General features: G+C 53.3%; 5 protein-coding genes across 5 annotated transcripts; all 5 read left to right on the forward strand.

Moving 5' to 3' along the window:
- The first annotated feature begins 1 nt into the window (after position 1).
- BJX67DRAFT_167249 (uncharacterized protein) lies at positions 2-2,171 on the forward strand. Its single transcript, XM_071025030.1, has 4 exons — positions 2-213; positions 269-964; positions 1,041-1,321; positions 1,390-2,171. The coding sequence occupies exons 1-4, from the start codon at positions 41-43 to the stop codon at positions 2,097-2,099; spliced, it is 1,860 nt and encodes a 619-aa protein (XP_070890661.1). The 5' UTR covers positions 2-40; the 3' UTR covers positions 2,100-2,171.
- Positions 2,172-4,639: 2,468 nt separating this feature from the next.
- On the forward strand, positions 4,640-7,303 carry BJX67DRAFT_389187 (uncharacterized protein; the record flags this gene model as incomplete). Its single annotated transcript, XM_071034472.1, has 2 exons — positions 4,640-4,694; positions 4,778-7,303. The coding sequence occupies 2 exons, from the start codon at positions 4,640-4,642 to the stop codon at positions 6,622-6,624; spliced, it is 1,902 nt and encodes a 633-aa protein (XP_070890662.1). The 3' UTR covers positions 6,625-7,303.
- Positions 7,304-7,831: 528 nt separating this feature from the next.
- Positions 7,832-9,774, forward strand: BJX67DRAFT_342797 (TPR-like protein). The gene has a single exon (XM_071028078.1). It carries the CDS (start codon positions 8,008-8,010, stop codon positions 9,670-9,672), a length of 1,665 nt encoding a protein of 554 aa, XP_070890663.1. The 5' UTR covers positions 7,832-8,007; the 3' UTR covers positions 9,673-9,774.
- Positions 9,775-9,926: 152 nt separating this feature from the next.
- Positions 9,927-10,611, forward strand: BJX67DRAFT_342798 (uncharacterized protein). The gene is made up of 2 exons (XM_071028079.1): positions 9,927-10,082; positions 10,141-10,611. Exons 1-2 carry the CDS (start codon positions 10,029-10,031, stop codon positions 10,288-10,290), a joined length of 204 nt encoding a protein of 67 aa, XP_070890664.1. The 5' UTR covers positions 9,927-10,028; the 3' UTR covers positions 10,291-10,611.
- A 250-nt stretch (positions 10,612-10,861) lies between these two features.
- On the forward strand, positions 10,862-11,538 carry BJX67DRAFT_377428 (uncharacterized protein; the record flags this gene model as incomplete). The annotated part of the gene is made up of 2 exons (XM_071032106.1): positions 10,862-11,442; positions 11,493-11,538. 2 exons carry the CDS (start codon positions 10,862-10,864, stop codon positions 11,536-11,538), a joined length of 627 nt encoding a protein of 208 aa, XP_070890665.1.
- Between the last annotated feature and the right edge of the window lie 64 nt (positions 11,539-11,602).

Below are 11,602 nucleotides of genomic sequence, written 5' to 3' on the forward strand. Positions count from 1 at the left end.
ACTTCAACCGACCGCTCCGTCTCGCCGGCCCTGCAACGCCATGAGCGCCGTAATATCTCCGGCCAAAAGGAGGGCATGTGTGGCCTGTACGGCTGCCAAGGTAAAATGCACGCCCCAGACAGCCGACCTGTGCCAGCGATGCGCTCGTTTGGGCAAGCCGTGCACATATCTCGACCTTCCGCAGGGGAAGCGGAAGCGTGGGGCTGCACCAAGGTAGTCTTTCCAAAATACGGAGCACTTGTGAGACTAGTCCTGATTATGCATACAGTCGTGTTGAGGTGCTAGAGAAGAAGGTCGACGAGCTGATGTCGCAGCTGGCAGCCCTGACGCAGCAGACTGGACAGATATCGCCCAATCCCTCTCCCGACACCAGCAACTCGCTTCCCAATGACACACACGCATCTTGCGAGCGGGAACCGGATTCAGCCAACATAGCCGCGCTGCTCAATGCCGCGAACGACCCGTCGCACGGCCCTGACCCGCCGACCGGCTCCGTTCTCGCAGGCCAGCCGTCAATCGTCGACCGGGGTCTCATGAGTGAAATCGAGGCCGAGCGGCTAGTCGCGACCTTCCAGCTTGAACTCGTGTCCCGGTTCCCCTTTGTAGTACTCGCGCACGGCGAGACGGCCGCTCGCCTTCGGGACCGCGAGCCCTTCCTCTTTCTGTGCATTGTCGCGGCGACAATGCGCTGTGCGCACCCGCTGCGCGAGACCGTCGCCGGGGAGATCATGAGGCATGTTACCTTGAGGATTGTGGCGGGGTCTGAGAGGAACCTTGAACTCCTCCGGGGACTGCTTGTTCACTGTGCGTGGTACGCGTATCCTGCGGAGAGACATCATCCGCGGCTCTTGCTGTTGATTCAGCTTTGTGTTTCGATATTGTATGATTTGGGGTTGCATCGGAGGCATGATCTAACTCTGGACGAGCGGCGCGCGCTGCTCGGGACGTATTTCCTGTCTGTTGGGTGAGAATGTCTCCTCTAGTTGAGGTCGGAGTCGACGTCGGTTTGGGATACGCACGCTAACTGTGTACTGTATCAGTCTTTGTGGCTCACTTGGTCGGCTGGCTATCACGAGGCGTGACGCTCGAATTGACGAATGCATCGAACGTATAGTTTCGACTGAGTATCCATCGGATCGGTGGATCGCGCCGTTGATCCACCTGCAGACTTTCCTGGGGACTATGGGCGAAGCTTACGGCTCGCTACAAGCAGGCGGGGGAACGGCCCTGGTCAATGTTACGCGGGGCTCTCTCCAGCGGCAATTTGATATTCTGAGGGCAAGTGTAGAAAGGGATCTCCAGGGTAGCCCTCCAGCAACGGGTATATATATCCCCACGTTTCCACAATGATCCGATTCAATGAGATAGAGAGATTGACCACCCGGATAGAAAATGCGGTACGTATAGAACTCAAGAACGCAGAAATCCGACTCGAGGAACTCTCCCTTCGCGAGGACCTCTGGACCATAGACTCAGCGCCCGCCAGCACAGCCCGCACAACCATGCTGATGGGGATCATCGAGCGAAGCAAGGAGCTCATCTACATGATCAGGAACCTCCCGCGCTGCGAAATCGCCAATATGACCATTACCACAAGCGCCCGTATTTGCACTGCAGTAATCTACATCCCCACTGCCGTTCTTGCGCTTCTCAATCTCATTACTGGCTCCGGCTCGCCACCCGCGCAAGACCCGGTCCACGTTCAGGCCATCGTCGACGCAGCAGATTATCCCGATCTTGTCACGGGGCTTGCCGACGTGCTGGAAATGAGATTTGAGGACATGTCCGTGCCTTCTGCTGCTGCGGATAAGGAGACGGATATCGTGGGGAGTCTTTGCTCGAAGATGCGGCTGCTTGCTCAGTGCTATCCGTATCAGATTAGGGCGATTGTTGGTACGGGACATGCGGCATCTCAGGACGCAACGGCAACAAGGTTGGATACCAGTACTTCTACGACGACGGCGGCGGGGGTCCAGGTCGATGGGGTTAGCATGACGCCGTTGGATGTCTATGGTAATTTGGGCGATGGATTTCCGGTCGACGACATGGAGTGGGATTCGCTATTGAGCGATTTTATTGGGTTCAGCCAGTATGGATGATATTTCTGTGGGAAGTTGATTAAATGCTACATATATAGACCCATGATAGATGACAAGTTCTAAGATTCTCCGATATGCAGGGCTCAGTCCCCCGGATGGAACGGATCTTCCGATCAGGGAACCGGACGGAGCATCGCCCCAAACCCGCCACGGCCGTGGCTGATTATCAAGCATCTTGACGCTGTGGATCAACCTTCGTCAAGAGGCCCATCATGTTTTCACCTGCAGTTTTTATCAAATCAAGCGGACACGTTCCGTCGTCATCGGCGGCATGTACATCCGCTCCATGCGCGAGAAACAGCGAGACCATCTTCTCAAAATGCCTCGCGCCCCATGTCGCCGTATTCTGCGTCCGGAGAAAATGCAGTAGAGGCGTCCCTCCCTTTGTACCTCTCGCATTGACAGCCGCCCCGTGCGCCAGGAGCATCGTGGACAGGCCCAGTTTCCCATCAGAGGCCATGTTCTGTCGCTCGACGACGAGGTTGAGAGGCCGGAGACCGAGCGAGCCGACGTCATTTGGATCAGCACCGTGCTCCAGGAGAGCGTTGCACCGGTATTTGACATGGGTAGGGTGGAATACAGCTCGATGGATGGGGTAGTCGCCCGCTGCGTTGTTCTTGCAAAAGGGTGATGATTCTCTCGGCGTTGTGCTGCGCAAAGAGCCCCGGGTCCATGTGGAACGGACCACGTCCCTCTTCACAAGTCTCTTTCTGTTTCAACCAGGCATCAACTACCCCGCAGCCTGAGTGAGGGCTCGCTCAGTCCTTAAACTCCCCTTGTGTGAGGCAATGAAGCTTGCACAAGCTTTGTCGAAACCATGCCGTCGTGACCACATCTGCACGGCGCATCTTCAAAAATTCCGCAAGATACTTGCTCTGCATTTCCATATACCCGGGGAACTTTGGCGAATCTTCATAGGCCGGTTGTTTGTGCGAGTACGATTGGACCGTCGTTGCTCAGCGAGATGAAAGTTGACCGGTCCGTACGCTTGATGAACCCTCTCGAGACCAATCTCGAGGCCTTCCAGGTCCACTAGAATCTGTCGTTCCGCTCCCGTACGATGACCTTGATGAGGGACCGTTGCAAGGACCATATCTTCTAGGCCTTTCTCCCGAATATCATTCATTGGGTTGGATTGGTGTTTGATGCAATGGATCCGTACAGTCTTCACAAATTAGAATGCGTATGATCCCCGCATGAGAGTCTCTTACAAACACGCTGAAAAGAAGTCGGAATTGTGTGTCTGGCATTGGCAATGCGCAGTAATGAATGTCAGAGAAAGCAATGGATGCCTGTCTTTGAGGTGAGGTTTCTTTTGGAGTTCCCAATACGAACACGTCCGTTCGGCGCAGGATCACATATAGGGTTCCATTCTTGTCCTACCACTTTCTCAGAATCGGATGGTTCAGATTTGGGCTTGAGTTCGGGCTCTGGTTGCGGACAAGGTCCTTCGTCCAGCGCTATTTCTCTTTCAGGTTGTACCACGTCTTGCTCGCCCTCACTTTCGGTAGAGTTTCTCAGGCCCGTGTCATGCTGTAGGGTCTTGTATACCCCGAGGTAAGCGAATTCACAGAAACCGATAAACGTATCCTCCTCCGCATCCTCTAGCACGGTGTGTCCTTCGATGGACTCTTTCATCAAACCATTCTTGATAAGATTGAAGAGTGGGGAAGACAGCTTGCGTATGGCTTCCTTGTGGATTGTGGGCCTTTCCACTTCCTACAAGGAAGTGAAACACGGGCGATCGAATGATAACTGAGATATCGGTCTCTGATCAAGTACTATCCACGATAGAGACTTACCTTTGAAGTCCTCCATTTTTATGGAGGAATGATATTGCTTCGTGTGCTAATCAATCTGTTGTCATCAGAGCGGATAGATAGGGTATTCGGCAGAGTCAGTCTCAAAAGCCTCAATAGTAGCCATGAAACCTCAACCATTCCATCGACCTATCAATGGCTGCCATTTGGCATGCAACATACACGGAGTAAGGGGGGCTTATTTTTGGCAAGGATTATGTGTATGATCTTTCAATACACCAAAACCGATTTGCGGCACAGCAAGGCAAACCGCAGGGGAGAAACGGGTATAGCTGATGTACCTAGAGATTTGGGAGCTGAATAGCACAGTTGAATAGCACAGTTGAATAGCACAGTCCGACTGTCCAGAATAAGCGCATTCTCGGCTCCGCACAGCCGGAGTCGGCCGTGGCCACGGTCCTGCCGTTGGGGAGTGGATGGCTAATTGGATCGTAGTGGATAGCGGAATGTGAAATCAATCCCACGTATTAGCGCGAGGCTGTGTCCCGGCATTCCATGAGAAATCCAAGCCGCATGCTCAGCAAGGGGGTAATCGAATGTGACCGGAATTCGCCAGCGTGAACCGCAGCTTGTGGGTTTGCCAATTTGGGGACAACACCGCGCTTGAAGGCGAAGATAATACTACCTCGCTTATCGATCTAGCTTCTCACCTGCCTTTACTTCTCCTACATCGTAAAGGCCTCATCCAAATCACACCAGAAAGCAAGGTTGAAAACAAGAATGGAAAGTAACAGAGAGAAAGTGAATGGGGACCGAGTATCTCTCAAGCGAAGCAGTGCGCTCTCCTTCCCTCCACTAATACGGAGGAGCGTCAAATCCCAGATGTGCGAGCTATACTGACATTTCCTTGATGACCAGGAGTGGAGTTCGAAGATGAGAACGAAGACCTGGATTGTGAACGGGACATTGAAGAGCACGAGTATACCACCTCCGGCAACATGGCACGAACGGTGAAAATTCGGCTCTTCTTGACAGATGAGGGAATGAGCATGTCCAGTTGGATGAAAGTTTTTGTCGCTGAATGCACTTGTGATGGCGCCTTTGTCGCGACCGCTCTGGCTCGATATATTCGTCGAGAGGTGCGCTCTGAACTCTGGGAAAAGATGGACGCGGCCGGCGTGGAAACAAGCGATGTGGCCTTCCATGTTTTTGATCGATATGGAACAGTCAAGGCCAAGTATAAGGACCATCCAGTGCAAAGAGGGACTGGTGTTTGGGGAAACGGACTTGACCACGGCCCGCTTTTCCTGATCGAAAATCTTCGCGTTACGGCACGAAGTCTGCGTGGGAAAGGTCTGGGGAAGAAAATCGTGTCCTTACTTTTGAACAAAGCCAGGCTGTTCTACCTAGATGATAAGCCAGATGGTAAAGATGCGGATCTTTTCTACGGGTCGAATGAGGCCTTTGAGCGAGCATGGACTCTGCATGCGCTCGTCACTCCCGGAAAACTAACAACTGAGATTGGATCACGGTTAGTGGGCAAGTCTGCAGAAGAACGCTTGACGACAAAGGCTCGAGTTCAATCTGGTGCTATTGGCTTTTGGCGATCGTGTGGTTTTCGCCGAATCGGAGCATCTCGATGTTTCGCATTTTCGTTCGATCTCCAGCATCAGTCTCGCGCCATTCCGGCGGCTTCTGATTTCGACCCGCGTAGAAGTCACGCTGAAGAGCTTGAGGACGAAGAGCTCGAAGCTATCTCTGAAGCACACGGCTCTACTAACGTGAAGAAAGTGAAAATGGAAAGACTTCGTCACACGTTGCCGCTGCATCATGCAGCCCTTACTCTTGTGGATGAAGAACTCAAAACTTTTTTCGCCACTCATGCCGATGACAAGATCGGTTGGGATCGAGTGACAAACTCTGAAGCCACGCTTTTGCATTTAACGGCTTGCGAGCTCAAGCCCCTGAGTATGCGGTGGCTACTTGAGAATGTCCACCACGCGGACCGCTGGAAGACAGCCCGTGATATTCGCGGGTACACGCCGCTCGAAGCGTTACAGGAGACTTTGGAGAAAATGCGAACGCAAAAGGAATACGGCTTTTTCAGGGTCTTGAACATATCGGACCACTTTGAAGGGTACCCTGACGCCGCAGTGTCCTGTCTCTCCCTGCTATTTGGGCAGGATGCTTTGGGGGTTAGTAGAGCATGCCTCCGCTACGGGTGCACATGCGGAGAGTGCATTGAAGGATTTCTATCCGCCCGAATGAGGAGCTCTTTGATCTTTCACGGTGAGATTATGTTCGACCTTATTCAGAATGGACTCTATGACGGCCAGTTTTGGATAGAAGACAACGACGACATCCTCGGGTATCTCGATCCCGGTGTGCGCAAGAACCTTGAAACCAACAAGTCGCTTCGAAAAGGCTTTGTGAATATTTTCCAAATTGCGGTTGAGTGCCTTAGGGCGAAAAAAGCTCCCACCGCAGAGAATCTCGAGTGGTGCAGTAACAACCGGAGCGAGTGGCCACCAGATACCAAGAACTACCTTCGACGCGCCGGAGCGCAAATGGGCTGTCGGGCAGTGCTTCGTTACATATTCGACACCGCTAGAGAACAAGATGAGAAAGCTGGTGATGGAGAATGTCAACTCACATTGAAGGAGAAATGGTCAGACCTACCAACCTGCAGAAACGATCATGAGTTTGAATTTGTTGCCAGGGCTTGTGGCTACGGCAGTGATGATTCCATTTCATCACGTTACTAGTAGATTTAATTCTGTACTTATCTGGCCTCGCCTACGTCTATACGCGAAGATTCAGCCTCGCGCTACGTCTTGTATCTAGAGCCGGCTAGCCGACTACAGCCGTTCTTACATCCAGAATCTTACATCCAGAACGGTTACCGAGCAGCTCACTCATACTCCATTCACAAGATCCTCTTACTCCAGCAATGTAGCGCATGGACGATCTATTTTGATATCGCTTCGCTATGGAGATGGCAGGAACAACAGCAGACTAATCAGATGCAGAATATCGTCCATGAATACCACGGCACGGTAGGTGCGACACCAGCCAGTGCTGCAACACGCACCAGTGCTGGCTCTTCTGGTAGTTCAGGCAGTTCATACCTTCTGGCAATCCCTTTTTGCGTGCATCTTCTCTCCAGATCGCCTCGAGGTACTCCGCTCGTGAGAACCGGGAATACGCAGGTCGAATCACCTCCGTAAGGCGGCGGGAGCCCTCGAGCTTTGCGTGGTAATAGTCCAAGACTGGGAGGTATCCGACAATTATCGCGCGAATCTCGAAAGGCAACGTGTTAAATGCAGTTTCCGGCGTCTCCTGTTCCTGAGAGCCCACGCGCGGCTGGAAGGGGCCGTTGTCGCCGTGCTCGGCGCCAGCGCTGAGAGCCTCCACCGACTTAAAGCGGCCACGCACCATTTCCCCCGCCAAGGGCTGATGATCCATCGCCTGTTTCTCTTCTCCCGAGGGAAACGACAGAACGAGACTCAAGGTGTCTTTTGTTCCTTAAATACTCTCAGCTGTAGCCGCCTTGTTCGCACGAGAGATATTTCGTGTTCGGCTCTCCCGAGTTGATTCGCCGCTGGTTTGGTGCATCGGCGGCAGGAAATCCAGATGAACAAAGGAACGAAGCGCTGAGCAAACAACTAATAATGGCAACACCAAGTCAGCCAGACCTCTCGGCGCTAAACACACCCCAAGACCTGGCCGCGATCTATCGCCAAGTCGGCGGCGCAGCCAACGCAGAGACGCTCTACCGCCAGTCGCTGATGCGCGCAGAGCGCGAACAGGGACTCGAACACCCCGCGACTCTCTCGGCAGGCGATGACCTCGCGACCATTTATCGTACGCAGGGGCGGTTCCAGGAAGCTATTTCGATCCAGGAGGAGCTTCTGGGGATCCGGGAGCAGATTCTCGGTGATGACCATGTTGATACGCAGCGCACACTCAACGATCTTGCCTGCTGCTATCTGGACCAGGGGAGATTCGATGACGCGGAGAGGCTGTTTTTGCGGAATTTAGCGGCCAGAGAGAGGATTTTGGGGTTTGATCACCCGACGACTCTGAATACGGTGCATAACCTTGGGAGTCTTTATGCGGAGCAGGACAGACTCGATGCGTCGAAGGAGATGTTTGAGCGGGCTCTCGAGGGGAGGAAGAAGTCGCTGTCAGATGACCATCCGCTTGTTCTAGAGATCGTGGACAATATCGGCGGCGTGTATTTTCGGCAGAACAACTTCTCAGAGTCAGAGAAAATGCGCCAGATGGCGTTGACGGGGTTTGAGAAGTCGTTAGGCCCGAACCACTTTTCTACGCTCCTAGCTGTGAATAACCTGGGTATTGTCTACACGCGGGTGGGGAGGATGGACGACGCTGAGAAGATGCTTCGGAGGGCTCTCGATGGGTACACAGAGACCGTTGGTCCCGAGCATCCTACTGCGACGACGGTTCTAAACAATCTTGGGGATCTTTACTTCCGGCTTGGAAGACTTCAGGACGCGGAAGAGGTGCTCAACAAGGCATTAGCAGGACGTGAGAAGTCCCTTGGCCCAGGTCATCTCTCTACACTGCAGTCTGTTCATGACCTCGCATTGCTTTATCGTGGGCAAGGAAGGCTTTCAGAGTCGACTAAGCTGTTCGAGAGAGCGCTAGCTGGTCAGGAAGCAGCCCTTGGCTTACACCACAATGCTACAGTACGGACAGTGCGCGAATTAGGAGCTGTCCACGAGCAGCTTGGACAATTGCAGAGCGCGGAGGATCTGTACCGACGAGCGTATGCGGAAATAGAAAAGGCGCTTGGTGATACCCACCCAAACAGCTTGGCCATCCTCTGTGAACTTGCCATGGTCCTGCGGAAGCAGCAAAAGTTTGCTGAGGCAGGTGCTGCGTTCCAGAAGGCCGTCGATGCTCATGGCACAGTCCTGGGTCCAGACCATCCTGCTACGCTGCGATGCGTGAGCAACCTCGGCATTGTATTGGGGCTGAACGGCGATTATGAACGCGCTGAGGAGCTATATCAGCAGAGTCTACAGGACCACAGGGAGAAATTGAAACAGCATGACCCGAATATGGTTGAGATCGCGAACAACTTCGGGCTTGTACTCGAGATCCACGGCAAATTACCCGAAGCCGAGGATATGTACAGACAGGCTCTCCAGGGGAGAAAAGAGACGCTTGGATCCCAGCATTTCGATACAATCAACACGATGAAAAATCTTGGACGCGTCCTCCTAGACATACCCAACTTCACAGAAGCGGAAGTCCTATATCGCGAACTAGCCAAACGCCAGAAGGAGGCCTTGGGGCCGAATCACGCTGACACCCTGGCCAGCATTAACAACCTTGGACTGGCATTAAAATGGCAGCAGAAATACGCAGAGGCCGAAGCAGCGCACACCGAGGCAGTCAGTGGATTCGAAGCCCTTTACGGCCCAAATCACCCAGAAACTCTCCGCAGCGTCAACAATCTCGCGCTACTTCTAGACCAAGAGGGGAAATATCCAGAGGCAGAGGAGCTGCACCGACGCATCGTCGAGGGGAGAAAGCGGGCTCTAGGACCAGAGCACCCAGATACACTTATTAGCCTGGTCAATCTGGGCCTGGCGTTGGGGTCTCAAGATAAACTGGCCGAAGAGGAATTGGTTTACCGCGAGGCACTGGAGGGGCAGGAGAAGGTGTTGGGGGCAAGCCATGAGAATACATTGACGACTCGACACAATCTCGGCACGAATCTTGTGCTGCAGGGGAGGCATGATGAGGCTGAGAGTATCCGACATGTTGCGGAAAGAGCATGATTTTGGTCTAGACTATTCAACCCCACCTCCAGCCTTGCCGGGTGATGAACGATTTGGGAAAACGCTTGGATTAGATACATGAATGAAAAGCCGTCCTCAGGCCGTAGAATCATAACATTAAATGTAACCGCAACTATAGGTCGCATCAAAGCCTCGTGTGAGCAAATCACCTTATTCCACTGCAACCATGGATCCAACCACCAATCCAAAAGCGCAAGATCTCGACGTCATCCTCGTCATCCAAACTTTATTATATAAAGCGCCAGACCACCGCAAGAGCCATCGGCCTAAACTCCGAGTCCTACAATCAAATCAAATCAAATCAAATCCCTCTCCGAATTCAGAAACCTCTTACAATGTTCCAAATCCTCCTCGGCCGCGGAGGCCAACAAGCCGGCCGTCGTCTGCACGTATGTCTCCGAGAAGCAGCCGAAGTTTCATTAATGTGGGGTATCTAACAGTGTCTAGAAACGCCCTGCAGATAACAGACATATCCCGCTCAACTCTCTGTATCGCCAAGGCGCTGCGTGGAGTGCCGGCGGCATGGGTATCGGGTCGACGCTGTTCGGCGTCTATAGGGTATTCCAGTCTATGAGGGGGTTCAAGTACATTAAATAGCGACGTGTTGAGGGTTTTGGACGCTCATTAGCATGTCTGTACATTTGCTATATTCCTCTGATTGAGTCCTTATAGCCAAGGCGGATTTCGATCTCTACAACCCCAAGGCTTCACGTGAACTATGAGTAGGGAGGGGACCATGCCTTCGAGATGTAGCCGTCAATGATATGTCAGGTGGATCCTTCACTTACGGCCGCGGTGGCGAGACTACAGCCCAGCTTTGATCCGTGGTTCATGGTGAGAGCTCCCCGCGTTGGACGTGAAGCTTCCCCAGATAATCCAGTCGATGGACCATCGACGAAGCGGCAAGACAGACATCGTGAAGCTAATTCCCTGTCTCAAACCTACCAGGATACGTAGCTCCCATCTAGATACTGGGCACATTTACCACCCAGGCCTCGACGCTGTGGATATTGTCCGCAGTGGCACAGGTGACGTCAGGAGAGGAGAACCATGGACCAAGACGGCTATCCATATGAATAAAAACCACTCGTCCCTCTTTTACTCAACACTTCCCAAGCCCTCGACAATCCGACTATAGCATCAGACTCAAATCGCAATCGTATCCAACATGGCATCCCGCATCAGATCGTTCATCACCCTCACCCCCCAAGCTAGACTCCAGGCCCTCCCTCTACAAACCCAAATCCACCCCCACCCCCTTCGACCCATTTCAACAACACCGTCCAACGCACCACCGCCAAAAACCGAGCATGACCACCCCCGCAAATCCAAGTCCGACCTACTCGCCATGTTCGAACGCACGATCCTCCGCCCGGAGCGCGCAGAGACCGCCCACTCGGGCACCGACAATGCCGTCGGCGACGACCACTACGCGTACGACCCCTCGACCACGAACCCAGAGTCCGAGTTTCGGTGTTTCGAGGAGGAGGTCCGTCATGACGGCACGTGTGATCCGCTGTTCATTTCGCCGGCGAATCGCGAGTTTAGTCGGATGTTGGATCGCGAGATTGATGGGCGTGCTGTGGGTGGGGATCGGAGGGATCGAGGGGGTGCGGCAGGGAGTGTGAGAGGGTGGGTGAATAAGCATAAGAGGGTGAAGGTGAGGGGGGTGGGCGAGGGGAGAGAGGGGAAGATGGATGAGTATGAGAGGTTGTTGAGGGGGTTGAGGAGGGTGCAGATGGGGAATCGGTATGTTACTGCTACTTAAGTTGGCCGTTGGATTTGGGTAACGCGTTTAGGGACGAGGCCTTCCAGTCGAAGGGAGGTGAGAGTCGGAAGGAATAGTGATATGGCTCTAAGGTAAGTCTAGTATCTTTCAAGATGCTGAACCACGGTGACAGGCGCAGGG

The sequence above is a fragment of the Aspergillus lucknowensis genome (genome assembly GCF_044049455.1).
Source record: "Aspergillus lucknowensis strain CBS 449.75 chromosome Unknown BJX67scaffold_3, whole genome shotgun sequence".
Lineage (NCBI taxonomy): Eukaryota > Fungi > Ascomycota > Eurotiomycetes > Eurotiales > Aspergillaceae > Aspergillus > Aspergillus lucknowensis.

Coding starts and splice junctions, on each gene's coding strand:
- BJX67DRAFT_342798 (XM_071028079.1), top strand. CDS start 10,029: ATGTTCCAAATCCTCCTCGGCCGCGGAGGCCAACAAGCCGGCCGTCGT. Junction 10,083..10,140: donor AAGCCGGCCGTCGTCTGCAC/GTATGTCTCCGA, acceptor AACAGTGTCTAG/AAACGCCCTGCAGATAACAG.
- BJX67DRAFT_342797 (XM_071028078.1), top strand. CDS start 8,008: ATGTTTGAGCGGGCTCTCGAGGGGAGGAAGAAGTCGCTGTCAGATGAC.
- BJX67DRAFT_167249 (XM_071025030.1), top strand. CDS start 41: ATGAGCGCCGTAATATCTCCGGCCAAAAGGAGGGCATGTGTGGCCTGT. Junction 214..268: donor AAGCGTGGGGCTGCACCAAG/GTAGTCTTTCCA, acceptor TTATGCATACAG/TCGTGTTGAGGTGCTAGAGA. Junction 965..1,040: donor ACGTATTTCCTGTCTGTTGG/GTGAGAATGTCT, acceptor GTACTGTATCAG/TCTTTGTGGCTCACTTGGTC.